Source organism: Pan troglodytes, chromosome 18, assembly GCF_028858775.2.
Source record: "Pan troglodytes isolate AG18354 chromosome 18, NHGRI_mPanTro3-v2.0_pri, whole genome shotgun sequence".
NCBI lineage: Eukaryota > Metazoa > Chordata > Mammalia > Primates > Hominidae > Pan > Pan troglodytes.
The window spans coordinates 46,261,046-46,278,046 of record NC_072416.2 but is presented as its reverse complement, the minus strand read 5'-3'; the positions used below and the strand labels follow the sequence as shown (position 1 = coordinate 46,278,046).

The following is a 17,001-nucleotide window of genomic DNA, read 5'->3' as shown; positions in this document are numbered from 1 at the left end:
TATCATTAAAAAGGGTATAGGCAAAGGTATGAACCACAAGAAAATAACAGAGTTGACACTCTTATTTATATAATAAGCTAGGATAGACATATTATGAAGTAAAAACAATTATCTAATTAGAACACAGTGCTTTCATTGAAAATACAATTACCTTTTAAAACTGATTTCGTTTTACATAAAGTACATGATATGGGCACACTGGTACATATATATTATGTATCTATTATATATGTCCTTTGTTATGGACTGAATTGTGCCCCCTCAAAATTGACAGAATCCCTAACCCCCTCCGCTCTGTCTCAAGGGCAGTCAGGGTGAAGACTGCATTTGGAGACAGGGTGTTTAAAGAAGGTAATTAAGGTTAAATGAAGGTAAGAGTGGGCCCCTAGTCTAATACAATTGGTACCCTTATAAGAGGAAAGAGGAGACCCCAGGGATGCATGCATGCACACAGAAGGTCTCCCGAGGACACAGCCACAAGTCGGTTGTCTGTAAGCCAAGGAGAGAGGCCTTAGGAGAAATCAAACCTATAAACACCTTGGTCTTGGACTTCCAGCCTCCAAAACCATAAGGAAATAAATTTCTGTTTGGTCTTCAAAGCTACCCAGTCTGTGGTATTTTGTTATGGCAGTCTTAAGAAATACATTCTAATACATTCTGACCGGGCGCGGTGGCTCATGCCTGTAATACCAGCACTTTGGGAGGCCGAGGCGGATGGATCATGAGGTCAGGAGTTCGAGACCAGCCTAACCAACATGGTGAAAGCCCATCTCTACTAAAGATACAAAAAATTAGTCAGGCGTGGTGGCACGTGCCTGTAATCTCAGCTACTCAGGAGACTGAGGCAGGAGAATCGCTTGAACCTGGGAGGCAGAGGTTGCAGTGAGCCAAGATTGCACTATTGCACTCCAGCCTGGGTGACAGGGCAAGACTCCGTCTCAAAAAAAAAAAAAAAAAAGAAGAAGACTAATACATTCTTATTTTATTTATATATATATTACTACTGGTGCAGACAACAAAGAAGCCTTCTCAAATATAGAAGAGATTCAAAATACAACTCACACACAAATCTTTGAATGAAGTAACCTGAAGATATATTTCATCTGAACAAGTGATAAACCAAAATACAAGTATCAGAAGCATGCAGTGAAATCATTCAAGCACAGAATCAAAATGAAATGGGGGAGGAAGCACTTCTATTATATAATGGTAGAGTAAGAAACCCTGAAAATCTGCTCCTCCAGAAAAGCAATGAGAGCACTAGCAAAAATTGTCAAAATCAACTTTTTCAGAATGCTACATACTAACTTGCAACAATTTGAGGAGTGCTTATTCAAGAAAAACAGCTGAATCTCAGTAAACAGAATGAGCTTTGTGATATTTTAACTTGCTTTACACTCATCCCTTTCTCTCAAGTTCATGGTAGCAAAATCAACAGCCTCATAACCCCAGTAGCTGTGAAAACCAGTAGCCTAGCAATCCTGTTAGGGGGTAGAAAAGGATTACAATCCTTCAAAAGCCCCATCCCCAGAGAACTGTCCCTGTTTGACTCTGGCAGTTCCTTAGAAGAGCTCCATATCCTTATTTGACTTAACTCAGAGAACACTCTGTGAGAACAGTTTTATCCTTAGGACATTTGCCAAAAACAACCAGTGGCAACTGTTTAGCACTGCAGCTGCCTGAGGCAATGAAACTAGTTGGGACTAACAAGAGGCTGACCAAAAAACTTAAATGGAAAAACTGGGAAATGAGATATTCATGGGGACTTTGAAAAGCCTTGACATATGCCTGAGAATCCAAAATTTCATGTGAATGTGCAGGCTCTAAGTATATCCAGGAAAGACCTGAGAAGGCCCTATAAGCTCATCTTTGGCAGACACTGAGGCTCTGCAAAAGCAGGAAGTGAAGGCTAAGGCAGAGTTGTAAACCATCTGCCAAAGTGTGAAAGGCCCACTTCAATACACACATAAGAGCCCCTTGGGCAAGGAGTGGGAGAGCTACTGTCCAGGTACTTAAGGAAATCTCTGTCCGGTCACCAGCTGACCACTAAACAAACTGAGCAACTTCAGTGGTCACACATTAATGAATAAAACAGACTTTACAGAATGAAACCAGAAAGTCACTAAACAAACAGCAACAACAACAGCACAAACAAAAAACCCTTAAGGTTATATTATTCAATTATATATCTGACTATATTTAATATAAATATAACACTCTAAATATTCAGTTTCAACAAAAAAATTATGAGACACACACAAAGAAATACAAAAGTACGGCCCTAAAGAGTAAAAAAAAAAAAAGAGAAGTCAACTGGGTTCAGTGGCTCATGCCTTTAATCCTAGTACTCTGGGAGGCCAAGGTGAGCAAATTGCTTGAGCTCAGGAGTTCGAGACCAGCCTGGGCAACATGGCGAAACCCTGTCTCTACAAAAAATTGGCCAGGCATGCTGGTGTGTGCCTGTAGTCCCAGCTACTCGGGAGGCTGAGGTGGGTGGGTCACTTGAGCCTGGGTAAGGTCAAGGCTGCCATGAGCCATGAGTGCGCCACTGCACTCCAGTCTGGGTGACAGAGCGAGACCCTGTCTCAAAAAAGAAGAAGAGAAGTCAATGGAAACCATCCCTAAGGAAGACATGTTGGATTTATTAGATAAAGATTACAAATCAGCGGCCAGGCACGGTGGCTCACGACTGTAATCTCAGCACTTTGGGAGGCCAAGGCGGGCAGATCACAAGGTCAGGAGATCGAGACCATCCTGGCTAACATGGTGAAACCCCATCTCTACTAAAAATACAAAAAATTAGCCAGACCTGGTGGCAGGCACCTGTAGTCCCAGCTACTTGGGAGGCTGAGGTGGGAGAATGGTGTGAACCTGGGAGGCGGAGCTTGCAGTGAGCCAAGATCCCGCCACTGCACTCCAGCCTGGGCAACATGGTGAGACTCTGTCTCAAAAAAAAAAAAGATTACAAATCAGCTACTATAAATATGCTTAAAAAACTAATGCCCCAACATTGATGAACTTTGAGGAAACTAAGTGAAGTCAGTCAATTATAAAAAGATAAGTACCGTATGATGCACTTATATGAGGTATATAGAGTAGTCACTCATAGAAACAGAAAAGAGAATGGTAGCTGCCAGGGACTGAGGGAGGGAGAAAGAAACAGGGAATTGCTGTGTAATGAGTATACACCTTCACTTTAACAAGATGAAAAAGTTCTGGAGATTGGCTGCACAACAATGCGAATGTGCTTAACATTACTGAACTGTACACATAAAAGTGGTAAAAATGGGACTTTTTCTGTTATATTTACTAACATTTAAAAAAACTAAAGGAAATCATGTCTAAAGAATTACAGGAAAGTATGAGAATGATGTCTTGACAAATAGAGAATATAAACAAAGATAAATAATAAAAATTTTAAAATAGAAATTTTGGAGTTGAAAACTACAGTAATTTGAATGAAAAATTCACTAGAGGGGCTGAATGACAATTTCAGCTGGCAGAAGAAAGAATCAATGAACTTGAAGACAGGTCAACTGAGATGATCCTGTCTGAAGAATAGAAAGAAAAAAGGCTTTAAAAAAAGTGAACAGCACTTTAGAGACCTACGGGACTCCACAAAGATTACCAACACACCATAATACGAGTTTCAGAAGGAGAGGAAAAAGAAAGGGGCATAAAGAATATTTGAAGAAATACTGGCCACATACTTCTCAAATTTGATGAAAAACATTTACCTACACATCCAAGAAGCTCGAAAAGAACTAAGTAAACTCAGAGGATCACACATAAACACAGTCAATCTGTCAGAAATGAAAGACAGAGAATACTGAAAACTATGAGAGAAAAATGCTGCCCTCATTAGGCATAAGAGATCCGCCACAAGCTTAACAGCTGGCTTCACAGCAGAAACCACAGAGACCAGAAAGTGGTGAGAGGACATGCGAAAGGGCTGAAAGCAAACAATTGTCAACCCAAATTCTATACCAACAAAATTACTTCAAAAATGAAGGAGAAATTAAGACATTCCCAGAAAAACAAAAACTGAGAATATGTCACCAGGAGACGAGACAAGAAATACGAAAGACTGAAGTTTAAGGACACTAGACAGTATCCACACAAAGAAATAGAGCGCACTGGCAGAAGTGATTACATTGCAAACATAAAAGGCAGTGTAAATATATTGTTGACGTAACTTTTTCTTATCTGATTTAAAAGATAATGGCATAAAGCAGTAATTACAGTTGATCCTTATTATTCCATATTTGCAAATTTGCCTATTTGCTAAAATTTGCAACCCCTCCTCAATACAGGTATACCTCAGAGACACTGTGGGTTCAGTTCCAGACCACTGCAATAAAGCAAATTTTGCAACAGAGTGAGTCACATGTATGTTTTTTTTTGTTTCCCAGTGCATATAAAAGTTATGTTTACACAATATACTATAGTCTATTAAGTGTGCAATAGCATTATGTCTAAAAAACAATGTACATGCCTTAATTAACAAATACTTTCTTGCTATAAAATGTTAATCACCTGAGTCTTCAGTGTTAGTTGTTGTCATTTTGCTGGTGGAGTGTCTTGTCTCAATATTAATGGTTGATGACTGATCAGGTGGTGGCTGCTGAAAGTTAGGGTGGCTGTGGCGATTTCTTAAAATAAGGCAACAGTAAAATTTGCTTCATCTATTGACTCTTCCTTTCATGAAACAATTTCTTATAGCCTGCATTGCTATTCGATAGCATTTTGCCCACAGTAGAATTTCTTTCAAAATTGAAGTCAATCCTTTCAAACCCTGTTGCTGCCTTTATCAACTATGTTTATGTAATATTCTAAATTGTGTAGAATTTCAACAAGGTTCACAATATCAAGGTTGTCATTTCAACAAGGTTCATAGCATCCTCACCAGGACTAGATTCCATTTCAAGAAACCCGCTTTCTTTGCTCATCTGTAAGAAGCAAATCCTCATCTGTTCAAGTTTTACCATGAGATTGCAGTATTTCAGTCACATCTTTGGGTTCTAATTCTAGTTCTCTTGCTATTTCTACCACATCTGCGGTAACTTCCTCCACTGAAGTCTGAACCCCTCAAAGTCATCCATGAGGGCTGGAATCAACTCTTCCTGAACTCCTGTTCATGTTGATATTTTGACCTCCTCCCGTGAATCATGAATGTTCTTAATGGCATCTAGAATGGTGAATCTTTTCTAGGGGTTTTCAATGTACTTCGCCCTGATGCATGGGACGAATCATAATCTATGGGAGCAATAGCCTTAAAAAATGTGTTTCTTAAATAATAAGACTTGAAAGTTAAAATAACTCCTTGATCCATGGGCTGCAGAATGGATGTTGTTTTATAAGGAATGAAAACAGTATTAATCTCCTTGTACATCTCCATCACAGCTCTTGGGTGACCAGAAGCATTGACAATGAGCAGTAATATTTTCAAAAGAATCTATTTTTTTTGAACGGTAAGTTTCAACAGTGGGCTTAAAGTACTTAGTAAAACCATGCTATAAACAGATGCATTGTCACCTAGGCTTTGTTGTTCCATTTACAGAACAAAGGCAGAGTAGATTTTGCATCATTCTTAAGGGCCTTAGGGTTTTCAGAATGGTCAATGAGCACTGGCTTCATCTTAAAGTCACCAGCTGCATTAGCCCCTAACAAGAGTTAGCCTGCCCTTTGAAGCTTTGAAGCCAGGTACTGACTTCTCTAGCCATCAAAGTCCTAAATGACACTTCTTCCAATACAAAATAAGGCTGTTTCATCTACATAGAAAATCTGTTTTTTAGTGTAGCCACCTTTATCAATGATGTTAGCTAGATGTTCTGGATAGATAACATGATGCAGCTTCTACAATACATCAGTACTTGCTGCTTCCCTTTGCACTTTATGTTGTAGAAATGGCTTCTTTCCTTAAATCTCATGAACCAACTTCTGTTAGCTTCAAATTTTTCTTCTGCAGCTTTTTCACCTCTCTCAGCTTTCATAGAACTGAAGAGCCTTAGGGCCTTGCTCTGGACTAGGTTTTGGCTTAAGGGAATGTTGTAGTTGGCTTAATCTTTTATCCAGACCACTAAAACTTTCTTCATATCAGCAATAAGGCCATTTCACTTTCTTATCATTGGTGTGTTCACTGGAATAGCATTTCTAATTTCCTTTGAGAATTTTTCCTCTGAACTCACAACTTGGCTATCTGGCACAAGAGGCCTAGCTTTCAACATGCCTTCCTCACTAAGCTTAATTATTTTTAGCTTTCGATTTACAATGAGAGATGTGTGACTCTTCCTTTCACTTCAACACTTAGAAGCCACTGCAGGGTTATTACTTGGCCTAATTTCCATATTGCTGTGTCTCAGGGAATAGGAGCCAGAGGAGAGGGAGAGAGAAAGGGGAATGCCTGGCCAGTTGAGCAGTTAGTACATACTCAACATTTATTGATTAAGTTTGCTGTCTTATATGGGTGCAGTTTGCGGTGCCCCAAAACAATCACAATACCAAAGATCACTGATAACAGAACATCATAATAGATATAATAATGAAAAAGTTAAAAATATTGCAATAACTACCAAAATGTGGCATACAGACATGAAGTAAGATGTTGGAAAAATGGTGCCAACAGACTTGCTTGACACGGGGTTGCCATAAACACTTTCTTTTTTTTTTTTTTTTTTTTTTTGAGACAGAGTCTTGCTCTGTCGCCCAGGCTGGAGTGCAATGGTGCGATCTCGGCTCACCGCAACCTCTGCCTCCCGGGTTCAAGCTATTCTCATGCCTCAGCCTCCTGAGTGGCTGGGATTACAGGCATGCACCACCACGCCCAGCTAATTTTTGTGTGTTTTTAGTAGAGACAGGGTTTCGCCACGTTAGCCAGGCTGGTCTTCAACTCCTGAGCTCAGGCAATCCACCTGCCTCGGCCTCCCAAAGTGCTAGGATTACAGGCGTGAGCCACTGTGCCTGGCCTGCCATAAACATTTAATTTGTTAAAAAAACACAGTCTGTGAAGTACAATGAAGCACAACACAATAAAACAAGGTATGCCTTATTTAAGGCATTTTTTAACTCCATTCGATTTTTGGAAATTATATCATTAATATAGCATGTAGTGAAATAAGAAATTAAAATAATATCTTAGGCCTTAAGCTTTTTATCCTTAAGAGCATGAAGCTGGATTAGATGATGTCTAAGTCCCTCTCTTCTGACATTCTTTGACAATAATTGTATAGCTCAAATCAAAAGATCATGTCTACTGTATCTGAGTAGTAAATATACTATTGGTCTAATTACTAACTGGATCTAATTCGAATTAAGTAAGAACTTCAGTTTTAAAGGAAGTTTACTATATCTAGACTAGTGACTTCTCTATTTTGGGGAATATATGTTTTTCGAACTGTAAATATTATTGCCTATAAAGACAATTAATTATTGTATCCATGCATTTTATTTGCCCACTCACACAAAAATGTATTTGAGATATGCATTCATATTTAACAATAAAGTCTGGACATGTGCCAGTTATAAATATAACATATATCTGGTAAGAAAATAATTCTGTAATTTTCTTTCAAGTCTATTAATTACATACAAGCCCTTACTTTCCTTATATCTAATATTTTAGTGCTACTCAGTTATAGACTTGCCCAAGTTCTACTGCCTACCACCATTTATTAATTAAGTAGTTGGACCTATTTTTATAGTCTTCCAATAAATTTTCAAAAGAGATCATCTAAATTTTGAATTCTCCTTTTTTGGACAATATTAAGTAATAACTTGAAATACATTCTGTTTTACATAAGCAACAATTACATGGTAGGTCAAGGAAACGGGCATATCCTACATAAATAAAAAGAAGAATACACAGCAGACAAAGTTTATTCTTTATTCAGAGTAAGCACTCTAGTGTATATTTACATCTACTATTACATTCTTCACATCTGGGCTATATTACCTTAATAATATAAATTAGCTTAAACATAAAATAATCTTATACATTTTACAAATAATATCTAGATATCATTTTTTAAAAGCAGGTTTTCTATGTAGGAAGATAATAAAACTATACTTGGGTCTCCAAACTCTCAGGAATATTCACTTTAAATGTAAAGTGTTGTGTAATTGAGTTTGTCCTTTTTTTAAATTTAAGTGAACCTACTGGCAATGGAAACAGCAAGTGGCTTTCAAAACGGACACAGAAGAAATATCAGTGGATATTAAATTAACATCTGTACAGTACTTTACCATTTATAGAGTGCTTTAATATGTATTGTTATTTAATTGTTTCAACAATCTGTGAGGTCTGAGGTTTTTACCCAGGACTTGGGCAAGCAGGGAGGAAGAGGCTGTCAGGTACCAAGATACTCAGTTCCTCCATATGTATGTCTTGCTTCATTTTATAGCATTTACAGTCTGTAAGGAACCAATGCTATTCATAACTAAACTACAGTGATTAGTACGTGGGCCCAGGGGGCATTTACTCTGAGATATCATTTGAGGTTTTCATACCTTTTTTTTGAATGCTAATAAATCGACTGCCAAAAAAGTGAGTACCAAGGTCTACATCAGACAAGAAAATATCATTATGCTAGCTGCTTCTTATCAAAGATCAATTTAACAAATATTATTGAATCATTACAAAGTATATATAGGTGAAGACCTAAAACATATTGTTTATCAACTGAACAAATAAACAGGGGACTTAATCATCTACTACTACTTGTAAAGCTGTCTTTGGTGAACTTGCTTCAAAACAGTTGTTGAAAAAATTTAAGTGTCAGGGGAATACTCTAAAATTATTTTCAACAGGATAACTGTAAGTGTCTAATGGGAGAATCTGTCAGATAACCTGAAAAAATGTCCCAATATAAATTAAACTGAAAGTCTAAAGATATTATATAAGAAACTACTAAAATCTTAAATAATGTTCACTATTTTACTCTTCATAGTAAAAAGAACCAGTTATGGAGCCAGAAGGTAATGATCTTACAATAAAAAATAGCAAAACTGAACCAAATCAAACCCTTACCTCCAAATACCAGGGCTTTTAAGTAAGGTAACTGTACTTTTTTATCGTCCAAACAAAACCCACTTCTGAGACTAAAAAAGAGTGCAATTAATATTAGGCATAAACTGGGAATGTGCCAAGCAAACCAGAATGTATGGTCTCCTGCTTAATAAGACACATGTCCCAGGCCATCCTGTTCTAAGATCACAAAAACATAAAAAAAAACAGGAAGCACGAGGCAGCTCAAAGCACAGAAATAAACAAGAAAAAAATAAAAACTTTCACAAAGTAAGTTTTCCTCAATTTTACAAATCAATTTGCATTAATAATATTTTAAGCAAGGGTAAAAGGGAGGAGGGGCTGATGTGCTAAAATAAGGAGGACTGGCTGAAATAAATTTAGGAAGCAGTCAGATCCCAGATCCCCCCCCACCCACCCCAGCAAAACACTGGAAGTTTATTTTCTTAAGAACATAAAACAGCGGTTCTCTGCACAGGGGACCCTGGGCACAGCTGAGAAGAACATATACTATGCTGAAAACAAGAGCTCAGGTGAATGCATATATACGGATGCTGAATGCAGTGATACCCCTGACCCCAATCATTCTTCCCCTGCTTGGTTCCCAGAATGATGGCAGCCAGGCCTTCATTCTCAAGGCAAGAGACAGGAAGAGTCTTCTCTGAGGAATCTGACCATCCTAAGAAGGAAGACTTAAAGCTATTGAGTAGAAGATTCCTCAACCAAACAGCCCAGCCAGGTGACTCTATTGTGGAACTCACTGTTGATAAGCCCCACTCCTATGCTCATAGCCTCCAATCAGCCTTTTTGTCCCTTACTATTAAACACACAAACAAAAATGTCCAGATATCTAATGAAAGACTCTAATATAAAAGACAGAGACTAAAAGAAATATATAATAAACAGATAAAAGCAGCTTAAAGAGAAGTAATTTTTTTCTTTTTCTTTTTAATATACCAAGTGGTCAGAGAAGTAAAATTTTAAAATATATCTATAAGTATCTTTCTCATGGAGATAAGATATATTACAACTATGTAACAAGAACAGGATACTATAAAAGAACATGCAGAGAAAGTTTTTGAAATAATAAATTCAGAGGGTTTTTAAAAGATAAATCTGAGAAAGTCTGCACAGAAAGTAGAGCAAAACATAAAAGTGGAGACTAATAGGAGAGAAAAGATAAGTCTGAAACGTAATATCCAAGTCATGGGAGTTCCAAAAAATAAAGGGGAAAAGTCATCAATAAAAGAATTTAAGAAAAATTTTAGAACCAAAGAATAGGAAGAATTCAAAGAAAGAATGAGCAAAAATGCATGAAAAGAAACCCATGCCAAGGCAGATTATTAGGAAATTTCAGAATCCCAGGATAAAGGGAAGAACCTGAAAGTTTTCAGGGTAAAGCAGGTCTGCAAGGATAGGAACTGAATGGAATCCGTTTTACCAACAGCAACACTGGAAATGGGAAAGTGAAGTAAAATGGAGGCAAAGTACAATTCTGTAGAAAAATTATTTCCAACCAGAATTCTTTACTCAAATTACTAATCAAGTATGAGGGAAACATAAAGACATTTTCAGATATGCAAAGTCTAAAACATTTACCACTCATGCAAGCTTTCTCAGGAAACTATCAGGGAGTTAACACCACAAAAATGAGGGAATGGACCAAGAAAGAGCAAGAAATGGAATACAGGAGACAGGAAATCCAACATGGTGAGAGGTGAAGGGAGAACCTAGGAAGGCAGCCATAAAACCGGATGTCAAAAACAACCAGTTCAGACTGGACGCTTAAGAAGATAAAATGGATAGAACACCTAAAGTGTCTGAAGGTCTTGACAGAATTAGACGATTGGTGAAAAAGTAAACAAAAGAAACAAGACAGCTAACTCTGAAAATATTCTTAAAAAGTAGAGAAAAACAAAAATAGGTACAGGAAAAGTGATCACAGTTTACCATGTGGCTCCTGCTGTGAAAAGCATTTACATAATCATAATAATGTGAATACTAATATGGATGTATTAGTATTCACAAGAAAAACAACAAAAAAACAAGAAAAAAATTCTTATTGCGAGATCTAAGGTATAAAAATGATACAGTGGGGACAAGGGAAGAAAAAAGGTAAAATCTTCACCTCCTGTTGGGGGGCGTCTATAGAAAATGACAAAAACTAAAAAAAAAAAAAAAAAATCAGGAAGTGCAAGATAGCCATGCTATTTTGAAAATAGGGTTAATCAACTAAAAGCTGAAGAGGTCAAAGTGCAGAAGAAGGCATGGGGGACCCCAGGGAGAAGGAGACTTGCTTGCTGTTTTTTTGCCATAACTGTAGAATTGTTGGTCTCTAGATAATAAGTGTGCACAAAACTTTGTTAAACTATTTGATTAAAACACAAAAGGAAAATAAAAAAAGAAGGGACTTAGTGAAAGAAATCTCAAAAACATTTTAATTTAAGTGCCAAATTGCTCAGACCTCAGCCGGTATCAAACTGTTTTTCCCATAAGTAAAGCTACGCCACTGTGTATATCACTTGAATATGATTATCAACCCCCCTCCATACTCTTCCAGTATGAAGACAGACAGGGAATTTTCCAAATCTTACCTCAAGCAGAGCTGCTGCTGGATCACCCTGTAGACTTTTTCCCAGTTTGTCAACCTCATCTAATAGGAACACTGGGTTGTTCACTCCCACAGTCTTCAAGCCATTGATGATGCGACCAGGCATGCTGCCAACATAGGTGCGCCTAGAGAAAGCAAGTAGCACATTCACAGTGTGAGATGTCAGGAGGCAGGAGCGACGCCATTCAGAAATCAAAACTTAGGAATGTGAAAAGATCATTTAGCTATCACTATAATATAGCAAAGAGGTACTATGTATTTAAAAGGCACTATGATAAATCAAAAGTTATTATATTCAATTCTAATCTTATCTTCTACTTAATTCTGGCTACAAGTTGCCCATGATATTGGAAGAACTGTATCACATTTTGCCATTTGGTGAAATGAAGAAACACGACACTTAAGTCACCAGTTACGGTTCTTACTCTTCGAGATTCCAAAATGTCCAAAGTACCCTATGAATTCCCATGCTTTCCATGATTTTTCTGAGCATCCCCCTACCCAACGCAACCACCTTTATGCACACTGAAATGGCTGCCCCTGGGCCAGCTAAAACATCATCATCTTCATGAAGGAAATTAAAATCAGTTCAAACAGCCACTCAGAATGCAGACCAAAAACAACAACAAAAAAGAAAAACTCCAATCTCTTTTATTTTCAGAGGAAATAATCTATTAATTATAGTATGAGGATCTGGGGTCAACAGTATTTATATCAGAATTCCATTATTCTGTCCTTTTGAACAAAACTGTATTCATCCCATATGCACTAATTGGCAATAACCACGTTCAGCCAGCCAGGTATTTTGTTGAACGTTAAAATGTGAGAGCCTGCTTTATTGTATTTGGACAAGAATCACCCACATAATTATGACAGATGTAGAGTGTGGCATGAAATAAAAACACATAAGTTTATCAAACCAAAAAAGGTGTCTTTTTTACAAAGCCAGCAAAACTTAAAGCAGCAATTTACTAATTTTAATTATAACCTTGCTGTCTATGTTGTGCAAAGCAAATGCTGTCTCTGAAAAGGCATAAAAGCCTGACTGCCGAGAAGAAAATGATCAATGACAAGTGGAACAGCCGCAGTTACCTCATGATCTGCACAAAGCCGATTCACAGAGCAGGCCTGATTTCTGCCACATGACTGGTATAAAGTAGGACAGAATAAACAGAGTGACCTTTGAAAAGGCAAGCAAGCCTTAAAAATATCATGGGAATGCCTTTCATCCGGGAAAGGTGACTAAGGCACAGGGAAGCAAAGGCAATAAACATTGTCCTGTTAATATAAGGAATTAGCACATTCAAGATTTCAGAATCAGATACAGGAAAGACGAGACTCAGAATTTATAAATTCTTTCCAATTATTTTTCTAGAGAACTTACAGATTTGCCATTACTCTGATTTTTAAGAGTGGTAGGGAAGGGAATTTTTTTAAAGAATCTCAAAGGCTCTAATGGGTCATTTTTTGCTGCAGTTATTTATTTGCCTTTCCTTTTTTGATGAGTAAACTTCAAAAACAAGTACTGACAATTCTACACCTAAAGTCACAGAGAGAAAATAATATTCTAGGTAGGCACCCTTTCTAAAAAAAGTGGAATCCTAGATTCTACTCACACTGTATATAAGCAATTCCTCTTACACTTTCCATTGCTTCCCAGAGCCTACAGAATAAGGTTCAAATTCCTTTGTCTGGAGTTCGAGGCTTTTCACAATCCAGCTCCCATTCATCTTCCCAACTTGCTGACATTACTTTCTTGCTTCATCCACAATCAAGATACTATTACGCCCCTTAAAAATTTTTACCTTTCTTAAAAATATGGTGCCTTCCTGCCCTTAATACTCCTCTTCCTGCTACGTAAATCCCAACAATTCTAAGAAACTTTTTCTGACTACCTCTCACAAAGTGATCGCTCTAATAATGCAATGTCTACAGCACTTACTGGCCCCATAACTCATCTGATGGTTACTTACAACCTAGTTTTTATTCATGGGTATAATAACCTCCTCTATAGAGAGCCAGTGAGCACTTTTATGACAGAGACGGGGTCTTACCACAGAGTAGAGGCTAGATATAGAGCTGTAAGATTGTTCCTCACCAGATCCACCGTGCCAGCACTCAAAGCATCTTTCCATCAGCACTCTAAAGGTAACACAGTACAAGCCTCTGAATACTATTTTGGGCAAATTACTTGACCTAAGCCTCAGTTTCCTCACCTATAAGATGGGGAAAATAGTGTCAACCTGGTGGGTTATATTAATATAAGGATCATGAGAGAACACAGGCAAAACACACAGCACGGTCCCTGGCACACAGTGAGCTTTCCAATGATGCTCATCATTATTAGCAACAGCTACTTAAAGTTTACTTCTGGTTTCCTGGAAAAAGCACAAGAGCAGAATTCAGTACACCTGAATTTGAGTCCCATTTCAATTTCTGCCTCATGGAAGCAACTTTTGCAAATGTCTTTTATAGCAGACAAGAGAGAAAAATATAGGCATTTCACCATCCACTCTTCCTACCTATTCAATTAAAGGGCTCGGCTCCCGCAGGCTATAATGCAAACTGTTAAAATAAAATTTACAAAGAATTTGGAATAGAAAAGAGTTTAAGTGTTACAATGTTAAGTGAAAATGAGAGGATTACAATTCTGTTACTTAAAATCCAATGATAAGTCTGGCAGAACAAAACAAATGTTAACAGTGATTATCTTTGTATGGTAGAAAAACATGAGGATTTTTTTCCCTTATTTTTCACATTTTCTACCAAGGGTGTGTGGAGGTGTGGGTGTGGGTGTGGGTGGGTGTGTGGGTGTGTGTGTGTATCTCAAACTGGAAAAAGGAATCAGGTTAAAAAAGATCCTAATGATCTCAAAAAGAAAAACAGTCTTTAAGAAACTGGGATTTTAATGTATAAGAGCATGTCTAAACAAATGCAATTATTCTTCTGGTAGTCATTCCTAAATCTTTTTATAGACTAATTTGTATGGGTGTACTCGTCTAAAGGGTTGCATAACTTCCAAAATATTATGTTTTAATCTTACATGAATTCACAAAACACCCAGAGAGCGCTCACCACATTTAGCACCATGTTAAATAAGCATCATGGGGCACATAAAGGAGATAGACGATAAATCCCCTGCCTGAGAAAGCTTGTACTTTTTATAAATGTATTTATGTTTCATCTCCACAGTTGTATGGTAGAAATGCCAGAGGCCCGTATTCGATAAAGGAGCACAATATGTGGTCAGTTTAGAGAAGAGTAAAATCATAACTGACTGCACTTACATTAATGGAGGAAGCCTTGGGTTGAGGCCTTAAAATAAACCTAAGTTTTGGAGAGGCAAAGAAGAGCTACATGCAAATATAAGTTGAAAGGATAGTGGGCAAACCATAATATATCTGGTACACTATGCTAAAAAAATACATTAGAAGCTTGCTGCTTCAGTTATTTTTCCCTTGTAGAAACTAATAATGAAATAGTTTATTTATAACTTTACCATTTCAGGTTGCATATGAAAATGTATCAATGTGGAAATCACAAGTTCATTTTTCTTCTCATCTTGTTTGAAAGTTGAGACAAGGATTTCTTGCAATAATATAATTTTATTATCTAAGTAAACAGCTGGTAAAGTATCTCTAGGAGTTAACATCCACAGTGATTTAAGATATATCATAACAATAATATATTATTTCTTTTTACCAAAGAACAAATGAAAAACAATTATGCAAACATTATTTCATAAAACTTCATCTTAAAAGAAGTTAGTTACCTTATATTTGTGTGAATTGACTTAAATTATTTAAATGTAATATTTAAATATAAAAATTTAAGTTGTTAAAACTGATAGAAGGGAATGAGTATTTTGTGGCTTACAAAGTGGACAGAAAAATCACAATGGAGATAAATCCAAATGAGAAATATCGAAAAGACTGAAAAACTGAAGAGTTAATACGTAGCATAAACATTATTCTTCCTTTAAGCTACTCAAAACAATACAGACAAAAATGAGGCAATGTTTAGTCAGATCACTATTATTTTCCAAGTTTAAGATTAAATATTAAGGCAAGCCTCTCTTTTGCTTCCCCATCTCCCACCTCATTATCATTTAACCATAAAAAACATATCTTTGCTTGTTTTTAAAATCAATCCCCAACTTATCGGCATCCTTCTTCTCATACGCAGGTACTTTTAGCAAAAGGAAAGTGTTCCACATATGGGAAAACAGGGAGAGTGAGTGGCAAAATCGAGAGGATAAGCAAGGACAGTAACAAAGCAGCTTTCTTTTTCCCTGGCTTTCTTTTTCCTTGGCTATTATAAGGCTGTGGAACAGTGGTGCCTACTCAAAGGCTGAGGAAAAACAAAACTTTTCATGAACTCTAACTGTGAGCATGTGACCGGTACTCAAACGTCAAGACCTGGGTTGTCTCCCAAATGCCTCAACTGTCACATGGAACCACATGTTCCCCCAGGCACACCCATGGTTGTGCTGGAATTGTCGGCTGTTCTTTCTCTCCTCCTCCTATTCACCTTCAATTCATAACTGATCTAAGTGCATGCTCTGCCCTCACCCTTTCCTCAACAACTGAACCCCACTACTCTCCACGTGCTTCCAAACAGGGCTTGAAATAAAATTTTTCACCAGGCTTAAATAATTCACGGGGTAGATGGGTAATATGTCCCCAACAGCACAAGGGCAGGTTGCTATAGTAGTTAATCAAACATCTGGTACACTGATGGCTAAGTAACACTTACCAGCAAGGTGTATCTAAAATCAGGCTGAATAGAATGATTCACAAAACAAATCCTTATACTTTTTACTCGGCAACAATCACAGCCTCCATATATACGTTTCTAAAAAGGTTATATTTACAAATATTTTAGGCAATGGTGATTGTAACACAACCTCCTTTTACAAAAGACCCATAAAGTCAATTCTTATTTTCTTCAGACTCAATTTTCTTAATACAGTCACATACACAAAAGCATATTCACTTGAAAAAAAGAACAAATTTTATATGTCAGTAAGGATTTAAAATAGAGATTTATTTTAATCCAGTGATGTTCATAAGTGGTGAGAACCATGCCACTATACACTGTCCATTAGTAGGCAACAGAAAAATGCATTTTCCCATAATTCTGCCGTATAAATTAAGTAATAATGCTGAGAATAGGATAAATATTTTAGAAGGCAATTAAAAAATCAGATTGAAATTTATAAAAACTCATACTGAAGCTTGTAAATCTAAATTTGTCCTCCTGAGAATTTATTAATAGAATTTAAATAATGGTTAAAGCTAATTTTTAGTGAATGCTCACTGTGTCAGGTATTGAATAAGTGCTTTCCAAGCCTTATCAAATAATCAAT

The 17,001-nt window shown here is 37.0% G+C and overlaps 1 protein-coding gene across 5 annotated transcripts in view; it reads right to left on the bottom strand.

Annotated features, from left to right (window-relative positions):
* LONP2 (lon peptidase 2, peroxisomal) overlaps positions 1 to 17,001 on the bottom strand; it is a 115,076-nt gene that overhangs the window by 72,653 nt on the left and 25,422 nt on the right. For all 5 annotated transcript variants that reach the window (XM_520624.7, XM_024349824.2, XM_003315089.5 and 2 more), the window contains one exon: positions 11,617 to 11,758. In XM_520624.7, the coding sequence (XP_520624.3) occupies positions 11,617 to 11,758 (142 nt within the window). The remainder of the gene's footprint in view (positions 1 to 11,616; positions 11,759 to 17,001) is intronic.